Raw genomic sequence first — 15,822 nt, forward strand, 5'->3', positions numbered from 1 at the left:
AATGACTCCTATTTGTATAAATGGGGCACTACATAGGCGGCAAAATGTAGGTTTTTTTTCCTGCCATGGAAGTGCACTTGTATATCAAGGAGGAAGCAATTTGCATTACAGCCGTGAATGAGGATTCAAAATGGCGGCTCGGCCCGGTTTTCCCTTTCGGGCACTCTCGTTTTCTGTTAGAATTTGGTAAAGAAAAAAAATATATATATTATTTACCAGCTTAAGGTCGGTCCGTATGGTGAAATACCGTGACCTCGGCCTTGAATACTGACCCAGAGGGCCTCGCTCAGTACTTTCAAGACCTCGGTCACGGTATTTCACCATACGGACCTCCCAGCTGGTAAACATGTGTATTAAATTATATAAAATATATTTTATTGTATTTTTTTTAATTTGTGGTTATCGGTACAAACAGCGCGAATCACAACTTGAATGAGTGCGGTTCAGTTTGACATTGTCAGTCCGTTAGATAAACATTTAATTTTATTAAAATCGAAAATATTTAGAGCCTGTGAGCTACAAAAATAGTCATTAAAGTAGCCGGCTGGACTTAACTGTATGGCCGGCAGCCAGTGCTTGTGGAAAGCCCTGTATTCTGCGCAGAATATAGAACTGAATCAGCTCTGCGCATGCACCGTGCGGTACAAAAAAATGCCAGCCACCATGAAGGAAGGAGATCCAGAGTTTTCAAACATTTGCTTAAGTGTGAAATTGCAAAATGGTATTCTAGCGAACAACAAAATAGTAAAGATTCAGAAAAACAAATCATTCAGTGATCATTTTAATAGTGTAATTTCATCCGAACTAGGCCTAACGCTCGATTTAGAACTACAAAAAGTCCGTGTGTCGGACATTTTAAGTACCTTTGTAAAAGTTTTGCAAATGTTGCAGTCAGCATTTAAAATGCTAACTTAAAGTTTTTGTACAAGTTTCAGTTGATTAAATCGTCATATTTTATTAAATGTGTCTGCTTTTGTAATAAAAAAAGTACTGAAAGAAAAAGCAAACAGCATTGCGATTTCTTATCCATCCATATTTTAAAAAAAAAAAAAAATCCCTCCCTCCCGACTGAAAATTTATTTGCTCACCCGGTGGACAGGAAACGGATTTTTTTTTTTAAGGATGGCCTCATTAATGCTCATGTGAACAAATCCTCTCAACCATGCTCCAGAATCTGGTAGCAAGCCTTCCCAGAAGAATAGAGGTTATAATAACAGCAAAGGGGGACTAAATCAGGAACGGGATGTTCAGAAAGCATGTCGGGGTGTGATGGTCAGGCGTCCACAAACTTTTGGCCACTCAGTATCGATTAAAATAAATAAATAAATAAATAAAATTAACTTGCACTACAATGCAGTGTACATATTAACATTTTAGTCATTAGTCAATATGCTGCAGTACATAAAGAAAAATGCAGTACATAAAAATGCAGTACAAAGAAAAGTGTCAGGAAACAATTATGGGATGTACAATCAACTTGGGTACACCAGTAACTTACAGCAGCTGGGATCTCTTGGCCCTCCACTCGACCTCTCTGCATGGGTGGAGGAATGAGCTTGCTGAAGTACAGCTGCAGCTCCTCATCATGCAGGTTGTCTACATCAAGATCATCATCTGCAGAAATAAACAGAGAAACATCAAACTAAGACACACCATCAACCAGTACTGAAAGTCTACAGTACACCTCATGGTTTCTCTGGTGTAAAACATCTAATTCAAATAATCAGTGACTACTCATCATAATGAATTTGAAATATTTCATTCATCCCCGATAACAGATTGACACATGATCTTAAAGAATAAAAAGATATGAATGAGACTGACAAGTCAGTTTTGAAATCACCTTAAACCTTTCACAGAACAAATGATTAAATGACTTGATAAAACTGATTATGAAAGCGCCAATAAGAAAAATCTCCAATTGCCCCTCACTTGAAATATACAAAAGGCCTTATAGTGAAGTCCGTCCACAAGACAAGGCTCATAACCACTTAAACAGGACAAAAACACAATAACCCTGAAATGAAATTTTTTTTTAAATAGAGGGATTTGAAGTCTGTTAATATCTGTATGTTCTCATGCATTACTGCAAGAAGCTTTTTTTTTAACGCATGTGGTAAGTGGCCTTTTACAAAAGCCAATAGTAGGATTTCTGTAATACAGGCACCTTGTTGAATGTGTTACACACACTGCAATGCAGTCTCTGAAATACACATTATGCCTAGTTACCTGTAATATCACTGTTCATGCTGTCAAGTGACATGAGCTTCTCATTAGCCAGAAAACTTGCGACACTGCCACTCATCCCATCACTGTCCACTGCCTCGCTCTCTGGACCCTCTTCTATGGGTATTGGAGCTAACACAGCCTAAAACAAGCAAGAGCTCATTTGGCTACATCACTCTGGCTACACCCAAGCGACTAATTTATCTTGTAACATTTATGATCTTACCTGTCCAGCAATGCTTTCTTTACCTCCAATACGAGAAACTGTAAATAGGCCAGTGGAAATATCTGCAAGATATTTATTTAAAAAAAAAAAAAAAAGGGCCTTGAGTTGAAAGATTGCGTCACAGAATTAAATCACTAAAATTGACAAGACCAAAATAAGAGCAGCACACCAACTTTGAGTTTAGACTCAGCTCAGGTATTACAGAGTTACCGTATTTTTCGGACTACAAGTCGCACTTTTTTTCATGGTTCGGCTGGCAATGCGACTTATACTCCGGTGCGACGTATATATGTTTTTTTTTTTTTTCCACCGCGGAATAACTGGAGCTGATGCTGAGTCTGACGACAGCCACGCAGAAGAGGAGGAAACAGCGCTTCATCTGCCGCTGGAGGCAGAGTTGTTCAGAAGCGACACCGAGGATGAGGAATTCAATGGATTTGCTGATTTGGAGTGAAATCATCAGCTTGATAAACTTGATTGACCTGTGTTTTATTATTAATGATAGGCCTATAGTTATTTAAATAAGTTATGTAGTGATTTTAGGCAGTGCTTAATTTGTGAAGTGGGAGGTCCCGGAACGCAGGAGGTGGGTGGGTCCGGTGACTCAAAAAAAAAAAAAAGGCGGGGGATGGTTTCCTATAACTTAAAGCACATGCGCTTATTGTGTGTAAAATAATAATAATAATATCAGACATTATGATCTTAGAAAACGCTTTAGTGACAAACAGTTACAGACAGTAATATGTCGTGATATTATATTATAAAATATTAATTTTTATTAGTCTATATATTAAATTATATATTACATTTATCTTCTAAAATAACAGACTGTACTCATCACAGCCGGTTTATTTCACCATTGGAGATCAGATCACACAAGACATGAGTTAAATGACTCATTTTAAGGATTTAAGTAAGGGATTTAAAAGCGGTTGTTTTTTTTTTTTTTCACTAGACGGTTGTTTTTACTACCGTACCTGTCTTTGGAGATGATATACCTATAGCCTACTTGACCTCTGATTTGATGAAATAAAATTCGACAAAAATGAAGAATGACTCTCCTCGATGATGACTACAGCTTTAATAACACAGATGAAAGAGCCATGGGGCGATAATAAGCCCTACCGGTAAAAATATTCTAAAAGCAAACTGATTAATGCATCAGTAATAGGCTACTAATATTAGTTATAATAATAATATAGGCTATTAGTAATAACGATAGTGATAGTATTAAAGATAGTAGTAGATATTTAAAATAATCAGACTAGGCTACTTACAGGGCAAAGGGCGCGTTATCACTGCTCAGCTGTTCGTTTATTAAATAAACAATGCAGTCGCGCAGTAACCACACGCCGCTTATCAGATACAATCACAGATCCTATGGATAGAATAACCCTTCAAAAAAGTGCGACTTATAGTCCGGTGCGACGTATACATGTTTTTTTCGTCTTCATAACGCATTTTTTGGCTGATGCGACTTAAACTCCGGAGCGACGTATAGTCCGGAAAATACGGTACATATGATTTTGCAAGAAAACTTTTTTTTTCCTCCTTCTCTCCCTCATGGCAACTTTTACCACAATTATTACAAGTTTTCCTAAAGCAACATTCTATCCTAGTGCTGGCGAACCACAGCATCTCTTACACACACCAAATAAATAAATAAAAGAAAGAAACTGTACCATCAGGATAATCAGAAGGCCGGGCAGACACAGAGGGAGCTCCCGCATCCACTGCAGCTGAGGCTTTAGATGTAGACGCGCATTCTGACTCATCCAATTTAACCTTCACTAACAGATCCAAAAAATTATTAGCTGCTATGAAGTCATCCGTCTTGTCCCTGAAATAAAACAGAATGGATTAAGGCAAACAAAAACTCCTTTGAATTATTTCATCCATCCATCCATCCTATTATGTTATGTTTGGCCACACTTTTATAAAGAAAAGGAAAAGACATGACTCTGGGGTTGACACTTACAAATCATCTTTGAAACTAAGAGCAAACTTTTCCCTCCCACAATTTGAGCCTTGTGAACCTGCTAGAGAAAGTGCTCCAGGCTCCAAGTAGGATGCTTGGACATCTGTTAACCTGTAGTTTTATTTAAAAAAAAAAAAGTTAGGATGCCATCAAGCTTAAAGGTGCTGACTGCAAATTCATCTGAAATTTAAAATAAATAAACAAACTTAAAAAAAAATTTGCGCATGGCATTTTCCTGTGTCACGCAAGAACAATATCATGTGGACGAGATGTAAGGAGGGTTGCTTTTCTCCCTTTTGGGACCAGTTTCTTACCCCTTGAGGTAAACAGTATGGCCCTACGGAAACAGATGAACGCGAGAAGCTTGAACTAATTAGCATAACTACGGAACTGCATCACACAAATGGTGACGCACAGAAAACATCATGACTCTGCATCGATCACAGAGAGTTTGGAGTTGCAGGGATGCAATCTGTGGTTGACATTCGCGAATACATCCACGACCGTCTCTGAACCGCAATTTTGCACATTTCAAGGTCGTGTCATACATGCTCACTTTGAACTTTATTGCGCATTACAGCGCACACTACAGCTTGGTTACTGACTTAGCCCATTACACGTTCTCTTCCTCTCACACATTGCTATCATGTGACCCATTTTCGCACATTCTGGGACATACTGTACAGCTTGGACATCAACAACTCATGCACATACCCCTTAAATTTGTCCACTTGTCTAATTTTTTTTTTTATACATCTCTAATTTGGTCTGAGAAGAATTTAGCAATCTTAACTGTTCAAGCATCAGTCACCAAAGCAAATTCCTTGTATGCGAGAACATCCTTGGCAATAAACTTAATTCCGATTCTGAAACAAAAGACAAAATACATCTTTTCCGTTACTGCTTTTGTGTTCTCGTTTCTTTCTCTGCAAGATCAAAACATTAGGTGTATAACTCCATACTCAAACTCGCCAATCCAAGAAACGTGCTGCAAATTTTTTGCCAGATTTCGCAATTTTTTTTATGCTTCAGTTGACTCCAGCAGTCGACCTGTCCCTTCACAAAAACTCTTGCGGACAACCTTTTGGTTCCCATCGCTTTTCTGGCGCACTTTCTAACTGATTTGCGTTCATATTTTCATTTTCTTTTCCACCAGCTTTTAGCTGGCGGGAGAGCGGAGTCCGCCATGTTTGCCCACGCCAACTTGCTTTGGTTAAAAGTAGGTCAAAACACACCCTACGGTGGTCATGTGATATTGTTGCCCACTCACTTCGGCAATCTTCGGAATCATAAAACGCGTCCGGCTTTTTATCTCAGCAAAACATTTACACGTAGGATACACGATGTGTGCGCAGCAGTGCAACTCTTCAATTTCAAGTCAAATCAACTTCAAGATCAACGCGAAACATCTCAAAACTCCAACAGCAATAGAAATAGAACATTTTTGGCCAGAATTCAACTTTGCAGTCAAAACCTTGAAAATACAGTCCAGTAGTTGTCCATTAATTTCTATTGAAACCTGTGAACACCAGACAGCTTGCAAACGAGATTCACGATGGGTATGGTCAGCTTTGTATGTTGATACTGAGCAACAGGATAAATGTAAGATTAATCGGTAAACAGGGCTTTAATCCTGTTAATGTGTTATTTATACACCACCCACAATTCACACCACACGAGAGATGTTATTTTTATGAACTCCACTTGCACAAATCAAGCCACATGTTCACATCACTGTACTGATGTGTTTATTAATTCATCTCCAGTAACACCCTGGTCAGAGAGACAGTGACACTAGAGACCATCCTGGGAACATGTAGCGCAATTTATAATTAATGGTATAGTCCACTGTCAGTTTTTACTGACTTGCCTGGTTTGTCACTGCATGTTTACATATACTCATGTGTCACTGTTTCTGGTAAAGCGTAGAACAGTAACTCGGGAGGCACCGTATTTCGTTTCTGTACAAGTCAAACTAGTGAGAGAACCGGTTTTATACTACCACAACGCAGTGAACATACAAACCACAGCCTCACACCTGTTGTCTGCTGTAGCTCTACTTTTAACCACAGTAGAAGCAGCCATGGGGACCCCGAGAGTGGAGCCCAGCGTAACATCACCCAGTGTGTCTCGGACACTGCTGCCTAAAGACGTGTTAGACAGGAAGCTGGGAAATGTCTCATCCTCTAGGTTTCGGAAGCTGTCCATGTCTGTGACTCAGCAACACAATGGCTCATCACATGGGGCATGGGCTGGAAAAAGTAGACAAAAAAAAAAAGTGACAACTTACTACATGCTTTAGGAAAAGCCCTAATCAAAATCAACCAAAACACCAGAATCAGATAGAGCTTATGGTTTTATGTATGTCTTTACTCACTAGATTAAAAATACATATCAAGTGTAACAATATAACTGACAGAAGTGCATAAATGTAAACCTAATCTAAAAGCCTACATCAACTTGTACTTAAAAATTAATCTATTAAAAAAAAAAAAAAAAAAAAAAAAAACTATTCCTAAAACACTCCATGCTTATTCTAGGCATAACACTGGATCTGTTCCTTAGATGCGCAGAAGATTCCTTTACCTTAGGAAAACAAGCTGAATAGCGGATAATCTGTGACATTAAACAAACAGTCGGTGGTCACATTTTTCAAGACAACTAAAAATATTGAAATGAGTTGAAGTATAATGTTTAAAACATCTAGTTAAAAACTGTTGTATAATAGTCAAGTTTATTTGTATAGCACTTAACAATAAACATTGTCGCAAAGCAGCTTTACAGAATTTGAACGACTTAAAATACGAGCTAATTTTATCCCTAATCTATCCCCAATGAGCAAGCCTGTGGCGAAGGTGGCAAGGAAAAACTCCCTCAGATGACATGAGGAAGAAACCTCAAGAGGAGCCAGACTCAAAAGGGAACCCATACTCATTTGGGCAACAACAGACAACATGACTAACATTAACAGCCCTAACATAAAGTCAACTTCATTGATGCTATAAACCCCCCCCACTGACGGAAACCCGAGCGTAAAACCGTTCACGACAACCACAGTCCCAAAGTCAGCAAGTCAACTGCAGTCCCCAGCCACAAAAAGCACCACTGCAAGAGTCCAGAGCAAGATCAGATAGTAACATCAGACTGACTAGCAGCAATCACCAATAAACCAATTTAGAAAGAACAATGGAATTAAAAAGGTGAACTATTTCAATGGAGCACTTGCATGTGACGTCACAGCCGATCCAGATTGTGACAGACGCCGTCTTGTCGGTCAAACGCCATATTTCCGCCTTCTACTTCTGGTTCTACTTCTGCTTCTACCTTTTCTTCTGGAAAACCCTACTATATACAATTCTACTACAACGGCTGCGGCTACAAGCTCTCCCTACCTGTGCACGTTTATGTTTTTTGTGTGTATTTTTGCGTGTTGTTCGTCTGTACCGGACTTCAATATCCACTACAACCGTATGGACTTACTGGACATTGGTTTCCAGCAGAAAATGACGGTTTGTAGCGATTTCCATCGCATGCACAACATTCCGGATGAGATAGCGAGACCAGCGGGGTCTCCGTGGATTGTTAACGGAAGCAAAGCGAAGGAGGCGGCGTCGGGAGCGGAAGCAAAAGTGAGGCTGCAGAGCCGGCCTGTTGACTAAGCTCAGAAAACAGCCACTCAAATCTCCACTGCCAAGCCTCTACCTCTCCAACGCCAGATCCATGGTAAACAAGACGGACGATTTGGAATTACAGCTGGAATTACCTTATTCTATTCTATAATCGGCTGGTCAGTGCGATACTCAATACTTAAGTGACTTACCCGTCCAATGAGGATTGTTATTTTCTTGTTTACAAGATGCCACATCTGAGGGGGGCTGACAAATCCTGAATTTCTGTAAAGATAACTGTCCAGAGATTTATAAGCACGCAGTGCTTCACCACTGAACAGCGAGGGAAAGTTAATGAGGTAATTGTACACGTCTGGGTATTCCGCTGGCAGTTCCATATCCACTGACACGGTCGTGAAAACTACGTCCGGTAAGCCATAAGGGTCACTAATCTGTAGATCGTTTATTTTGGACATATATCTAGTTATTTGTTCATTAGAAAAATGAGCCGTGTAGTCCGTCGGTTGAAATTGATCCATTCTGTACACGAGTGCAGCAGTATTCAGCTGTGTTTTTTACCGACAAGATGGCAACTGTTAACTTTCCGGTCACATGACTGCAAGATCTCTATTGCAAGTATCCTTCCTTACGAAGGCTTCTAATCATAAATAGACACTTGGGCAGCACGGTGGTGTAAGTGGTTAGCACGGTCGCCTCACAGCAAGAAGGTTCTGGGTTCGAGCCTAGCAGCCAGCAGGGGCCTTTCTGTATGGAGTTTGCATGTTCTCACCATGTCTGCGTGGGTTTCCTCCGGGTGCTCTGGTTTCCCCCACAGTCTAAAGACATGTGGTTAGGTTAATATGGGACAGCCTTGGGCTGAGGTGCCCTTGAGGAGGCACCTAACTCCCCAGGCACTGTTAGCATGGCTGCCCACTGCTCTGGGAAGGTGTGTGTGTTCACTGCTTCAGATGGGTTAAATGCAGAGAAGAATTTCACAAGTGCGTGATGAATAATGGCCCTTTTCCACTACCCTTTTTCAGCTCACTTCAGCTCGCTTCAGCTCACTTCAGCCCGACACGGCTCGCGTTTCGACTACCTCAAAGCAGCACGACTCAGCTCGCTTCAGCCCTGCTTAGCCCCTAAAACTCGCACGGTTTTGGAGTGGGGCTGAAGCGAGCCAAACCGAGCCGAGTGGGGCTAGGGGCGTGAGGAGACACTCCCCTGTGCACTGATTGGTGAGGAGGAGTGTCCTCACATGCCCCGCGAGCACGCTGGGATCCGTAAACCCGGAAGAAGAATTACGAATTAGAATTTCTGAAGCCTTATGCGCCTCACCTCATCTATACGCTCTTGCCAGCATCTGTTGGCGTTGTCGGTGACAACAAGCCACAGCACCAAGACCAATAACACTAACGACTCCATGTCCTCCATGTTTATTGTTTACTATCCGGGTCGTGAGACTACCGCTTAAAAGCTCACCGATGTCACTGTTTGCGCCGCCTAACGACATCACGTGACGTCCACCCACTTTCACTAACTCCACCCAATGTGTCCACCCACTTCCAGCCAGCACGGTTCAGCGCGGTTGTAGTCGAAATGCAACTCCAACAGCCCCACTCAGCTCGACTCAGCACTGCACGGCTCAGCCGCGTTTGTAGTGGAAAAGCGGCATAAGTGAAGCCTTTTACAAGCAGTCAGACAATCTATAAATGTAGTAGCCATTAGGTGAATATGGAGATATATTTGTACAGTATGTACTGAATGTCAAGTGTCACTCTGTAAATGGTTAACAAACCTGTTCAAATTAAACACTTCTTAGCAACAACATTAGTTTGCTTGTTTGTTTGTTGGGGACTCTGGCAGGGTGTTTTCACAATAACATGGTACTTTTCACCTGAGTATATTAAGGGTTGTTTTACAATCAGGCTACAAAGTTTGTGTCACAGGGGTCCAAAATTCAAATTGATTCAAACTGGTTCTTGTACCAGTTTTTAAGTGAAGGACAAGTTAAAGAACAGATTTCAGGTAATTTGACATGTGTATGGTAGTTTTGTGTAATCTGCTATAAGATAAAGAAAAGTAGCAAAAATGTTAAAGACTCCTTGTCAAAAAGAAGAGGGGGGGGGAAAAAAAAAAAAAAATCGCTGATAGAAATAAAATTCCAACAGTTAAGAAATTGTTAGTAGTCCATAACATTCACCTAATGTTATAGCATGTTCATGAACTATTTAGGGTTTTTTCTAAGTAAATTAAGTGTAGCTTTAAGCAGGGCTGGGAGAAACAAATGAAGTGATTCTCGGAGAGGACTTTTTTTTTTTGACAATTCAGAATCCACTACTTCCATAGTGCTTTTAAATATAAGGCTGTAAGCTTTGTGTTAGTTGTCTCTAATATTTATGTCCCAATATCTTGACCACATTTTAGGATGAAAATAATCATTTTAGATATGTTATTTTATATTGAAAAATTAGCTGTCTCTGAGAGGACATTTTTGTGACACAATTACATACTAATTTGATCAAAATAGTCTGAAAACTTACTGGCATTCAACATTAAAATTTAACTATGTTTCCAATGATATGGAACCAAATATGTGTTTTATGGTATAAAGAATGATTTAAGTGCATCCCTTCTGGAGCTACCTGTGGTCAAAAAAAGCACTTTTTCTAAATGACACGAGTAATTTTGCTAAATATGACATATTGCCATACATTCACTAAAAATAACGTTATCACCAATTTTTTTTTTGCATGGTAAATAGAGCTATCACAGGGCTACAATAAACAACCACGTTTATTTAGTCAAGCCTTTTGATATTGAAGATAATAAGTGTTAAATGTGATTTTTAGCTTGCGGACCCTGATTGTAAAACAACCCTTAACAAACCTGTTCAAATTAAAAACACTTCTTAGCAACAACATTAGTTTGTTGGGGACTCTGGCAGAGTGTTTTCACAATAACATGGTGCTTTTCACCTGAGTATATTAACAATAACAGCACAAGTCAGTGAGAAACTTAGTTTAAGTGAGAAAAACAAACAAACAAACAAACCACACACACACCCACCCCTTCCCTCGCTAATTAGCTAAAGTCGGTCGGTTAGCTGTACCGATAGCTGCCGTTAGCTGGAAACTCGGCCGTGAGAGAAAGGCATGGATTGAGTTTTTATTAAAACTAACTCGGCTGTATAAAACTTAAATACACAGAGACAAATACACTCAGCTACTGCACTCCATTTACCCATTACTCACCGTGTTGCTCTAACTATCCTCCCCATGAGCTTCCCACTGGCAACGAGCAGCAGCAGCTAACCGCCTCAGGAAAATGTCCGCAAATGAGGCTCAGTCTCCGGCTCCACTACAGCGGACCGACGCAAACTCAGGGCGATATCCAAAGAACTGCACTAAAACACGGTTTATCGCTGAAATCTTTAACCGTTCACTAGTTCTGCCTTTCAGACGCGTATTTTATAACTGTCTGACACCGCTGTACCACAAGCTACAAAAAACACAAAGTTAAGCTGTAGCCGAAACAACCCGCCTCTAAATTTCTCTTTCTGGGCGGGCCTTTGCGAGAACTCTGACATTTGATTGGCGCGACACGCTTCACTCATACAAATAATGAACCAATCGCGTGAGGCATAGACTTGTTTGAAACGTTAGCGGCGTGACGCTCTAAAATCCTCCTGTTGCTTGACCGCACAGTTAACATGGCGCACATCTGTTAATCCCTTACTTTATCCCTTACATAGAGAAGGAGGGGTATATTAAAACGAGGATTGTCTAAGATGTGCAGTGGGGATGACGGGGTAGATGTTGCATTGCACCAGAACTTAGCCCTAAGCCCTTTTAGTCAGGCGGTATTTGTTTATATTTGGAGGCTACTTTGCAAAATTTGCCAATTTGGGTGGCAGGGTGGTGTAATGGCCCTTTTCCACTACCCTTTTTCAGCTCACTTCAGCTCGCTTCAGCTCACTTCAGCCCGACACGGCTCGCGTTTCGACTACCTCAGAGCAGCACGACTCAGCTCGCTTCAGCCCTGCTCAGCCCCCAAAACTCGCAAGGTTTTGGAGTAGGGCTGAAGCGAGCCAAACTGAACCGAGTGGGGCTAGGGGCGTGAGGAGACACTCCCCTGTGCACTGATTGGTGAGGAGGAGTGTCCTCACATGCCCCGCAAGCACGCTGGGATCTGTAAACACCGTAAACCCGGAAGAAGAAGAATTACGAGAATTTCTGAAGCCTTATGCGCCTCGCCTCATCTATACGCTCTTGCCAGTATCTGTTGGCGTTGTCGGTGACAACAAGCCACAGCATCAAGACCAGCAACACTAACGACTCCATGTCCTCCATGTTTATTGTTTACTATCCGGGTCGTGAGACTACCGCTTAAAAGGTCACTGATGTCACTGTTTGCGCCGCCTAACGACATCACGTGACGTCCACCCACTTTCGCTAACTCCACCCAATGTGTCCACCCACTTCCAGCCAGCACGGTTCAGCGCGGTTGTAGTCGAAATGCAACTCCAACAGCCCCACTCAGCTCGACTCAGCCCAACTCAGCACGGCACGGCTCAGCCCTACTCAGCCGTGTTGGTAGTGGAAAAGCGACATAAGTGGTAAGGTTAGCACGGTCGCCTCACAGCAAGAAGGTCCTGGGTTCAAGCCCAGTGGCCGGTTGGGGCCTGTAGTGGACAGGTGTAGGCTTGGGTCTTGAGTCTTGGACACACCTACGTAATGACGTGCACTAATTGGGTCATGTGGTGTTGGTGGCGGTAGTGATTTGTAACATCACCTGTGGTTAGCACAGTCGCCTCACAGCAAGAAGGTTCCGGGTTCGAACCCAGCGGCCGGCGAGGGCCTTTCTGTGTGGAGTTTGCATGTTCTCCCCATGTCCACGTGGGTTTCCTCCGGGTGCTCCGGTTTCCCCCACAGTCCAAAGACATGCAGGTTAGGTTAACTGGTGACTCTAAATTGACCGTAGGTGTGAATGTGAGTGTGAATGGTTGTCTGTGTCTATGTGTCAGCCCTGTGATGACCTGGCGACTTGTCCAGGGTGTATCCCGCCTCTCGCCTATAGTCAGCTGGGATAGGCTCCAGCTTGCCTGCGACCCTGTAGAACAGGATAAAACGGCTAGAGACAATGAGACGAGATGAGATGAGCATTATAAATAAATAAATAAATAATATCTCATAGTGGGCGGCACGGTGGTGTAGTGGTTAGCGCTGTCGCCTCACAGCAAGAAGGTCCTGGGTTCGAGCCCCGGGGCCGGCGAGGGCCTTTCTGTGCGGAGTTTGCATGTTCTCCCCGTGTCCGCGTGGGTTTCCTCCGGGTGCTCCGGTTTCCCCCACAGTCCAAAGACATGCAGGTTAGGTTAACTGGTGACTCTAAATTGACCGTAGGTGTGAATGTGAGTGTGAATGGTTGTCTGTGTCTATGTGTCAGCCCTGTGATGACCTGGCGACTTGTCCAGGGTGTACCCCGCCTTTCGCCCGTAGTCAGCTGGGATAGGCTCCAGCTTGCCTGCGACCCTGTAGAAGGATAAAGCGGCTAGAGATAATGTGATGTGTGTGTGATGTGATAATATCTCATAGACACAGACAACCATTCACACTCACATTCACACCTACGGTCAATTTAGAGTCACCAGTTAACCTAACCTGCATGTCTTTGGACTGTGGGGGAAACCGGAGCACCCGGAGGAAACCCATGCGGACATGGGGAGAACATGCAAACTCCGCATAGAAAGGCCCTCGCCGGCCATGGGGCTCGAACCCGGACCTTCTTGCTGTGAGACGACAGCGCTAACCACTACACCACCATGCCGCCCTATATATAAAAAACAAAATAAATATTATTTATATATCACATGATATCTTGAACACGTGATCATCTATTCGGGCTGAACATGTACGATGTCTCACAAATGTGTGTGGGGAATTTTGAACCGATCAAGTCGGGCCCGTATACTCATAACCGATCGCCCAACACACGAAGCCCCGATGAAATCGGGAAGGTGTGCGCTGGGCTTTAGGTTAATATGGGACGGCCTTGGGCTGAGGTGCCCTTGAGCGAGGCACCTAACTCCCAACTGCTGCCCGGGCGCTGTTAGCATGGCTGCCCACTGCTCTGGGTATGTGTGTGTGCTTATTGCTCACGTGTGTGTGTTCAATGCTTCAGATGGGTTAAATGCAGAGAGGAATTTCACAAGTGTGTGATGAATAAAGTTGTGCTTTCTTTTTCTTTCTTTCTAATTATGCAGGGGAACTTTGCACATAAAAAGAGCCCTGGAACCACATATAGGAAACTGGTATAAAAGTATTACATCATCTCATGCAATTATTATATCCATCATAGGTGTTATTTGTGGCACACAACCTTTTTTACTCAGGTCAAAAGCATGGTTCATACATTAGATACCCATTTAACCCTAAAAGGACCTAAACTACTGAGTGGGATCAGTTAGAACCTCAGAGGTGGTGTGCTGCTCAGTCTATTCAACTGACATAACTTTTTGCTTTTAAGAGTTTGTTACTCCATAGATTCTTTATCTAAAAGTATGTTTGTTTCAGGGCGGCACGGTGGTGTAGTGGTTAGCGCTGTCGCCTCACAGCAAGAAGGTCCGGGTTCGAGCCCCGTGGCCGGCGAGGGCCTTTCTGTGCGGAGTTTGCATGTTCTCCCCGTGTCCGCGTGGGTTTCCTCCGGGTGCTCCGGTTTCCCCCACAGTCCAAAGACATGCAGGTTAGGTTAACTGGTGACTCTAAATTGACCGTAGGTGTGAATGTGAGTGTGAATGGTTGTCTGTGTCTATGTGTCAGCCCTGTGATGACCTGGCGACTTGTCCAGGGTGTACCCCGCCTTTCGCCCGTAGTCAGCTGGGATAGGCTCCAGCTTGCCTGCGACCCTGTAGAACAGGATAAAACGGCTAGAGATAATGAGATGAGATGAGATGTTTGTTTCAAGATTGATGAAAAAAAGTGTTTAACAAGGTGACAGATTTTCTGTTGGGGTCCCATAACTCTGTTGCAAAAATATTTCAGCAAGTTAGTTGCTTCTTTGTGTGTCTATCTTTGCCTATCTGTATGTTTTCATGCTTGTCTCAGATGTCTGCCATAATTAAAGGCCCTGTCACACTTATTCGGAATTAGCAGGAATCAAGCAGAACCAGCTGGAATGAAAATTTTATTCAAAATTCATGTCACATTTCAGGCAGGAATTTCAAACTGACCAACATTCTTACAGCTTTGTAAGAATGGCGTTCGAATACTTAGAATGCGCTTTGAACCTGCCTCGAATGATTCTTGCACATTCTGGGTGTATTAGCTTTAGAATGCAATTCAAATGTAGTTGGAATACAGTAGGAATACCTACAATGCTGTTACAATGCAGTAAGAATATTAAGAATGCACTTTGAATGCCGTACGAGTGCGGTTCGATTGCTGCCCGAATACCACCCGAAGTCTGGTCAGAAGGTGCCTCGAATGCAGTACGAATTCACCTCAAATGCAGTCAGAATGCTCTCAGAATAGTCGCCGAATATGTTTCGAACATCTAAGAATTCAAAGAGAATGCAGCTCGAATACTTAGAATGTACTTCGAATATCCCGGAACATACGAAGAATTTTCATTCTGATGGCATTCCGGCTCATTCGAGGCACATTTGGGACATTCTGGCAGGATTTGAAGTGGCTTGCCATTTTGATTTTTCCCTCGAACGCGATCAGAATGTTTCGAATGCTGTTGGAATGCCGTAAGAATATTTAGAATGCGGTCAGAATGCAGTTAGA

General features: G+C 42.5%; 1 protein-coding gene across 7 annotated transcripts in view; it reads right to left on the minus strand.

Moving 5' to 3' along the window:
* cep192 (centrosomal protein 192) overlaps nucleotides 1–11,591 on the minus strand; it is a 43,546-nt gene extending 31,955 nt beyond the window's left edge. For 5 of the 7 annotated variants that reach the window (XM_060922092.1, XM_060922093.1, XM_060922090.1 and 2 more), the window contains exons 1-7: nucleotides 11,290–11,591; nucleotides 6,469–6,682; nucleotides 4,431–4,541; nucleotides 4,135–4,292; nucleotides 2,453–2,514; nucleotides 2,230–2,368; nucleotides 1,499–1,614 (exon numbers count right to left, since the gene is read on the minus strand). In XM_060922092.1, coding sequence (XP_060778075.1) covers nucleotides 1,499–1,614; nucleotides 2,230–2,368; nucleotides 2,453–2,514; nucleotides 4,135–4,292; nucleotides 4,431–4,541; nucleotides 6,469–6,638 — 756 coding nt within the window. In that variant the 5' untranslated portion in view covers nucleotides 6,639–6,682; nucleotides 11,290–11,591. The remainder of the gene's footprint in view (nucleotides 1–1,498; nucleotides 1,615–2,229; nucleotides 2,369–2,452; nucleotides 2,515–4,134; nucleotides 4,293–4,430; nucleotides 4,542–6,468; nucleotides 6,683–11,289) is intronic. The other 2 variants (XM_060922094.1, XM_060922095.1) reach the window with 2 other exon arrangements.
* Between the last annotated feature and the right edge of the window lie 4,231 nt (nucleotides 11,592–15,822).

The sequence above is a fragment of the Neoarius graeffei genome, chromosome 5 (genome assembly GCF_027579695.1).
Source record: "Neoarius graeffei isolate fNeoGra1 chromosome 5, fNeoGra1.pri, whole genome shotgun sequence".
In the NCBI taxonomy this organism is placed as follows: domain Eukaryota; kingdom Metazoa; phylum Chordata; class Actinopteri; order Siluriformes; family Ariidae; genus Neoarius; species Neoarius graeffei.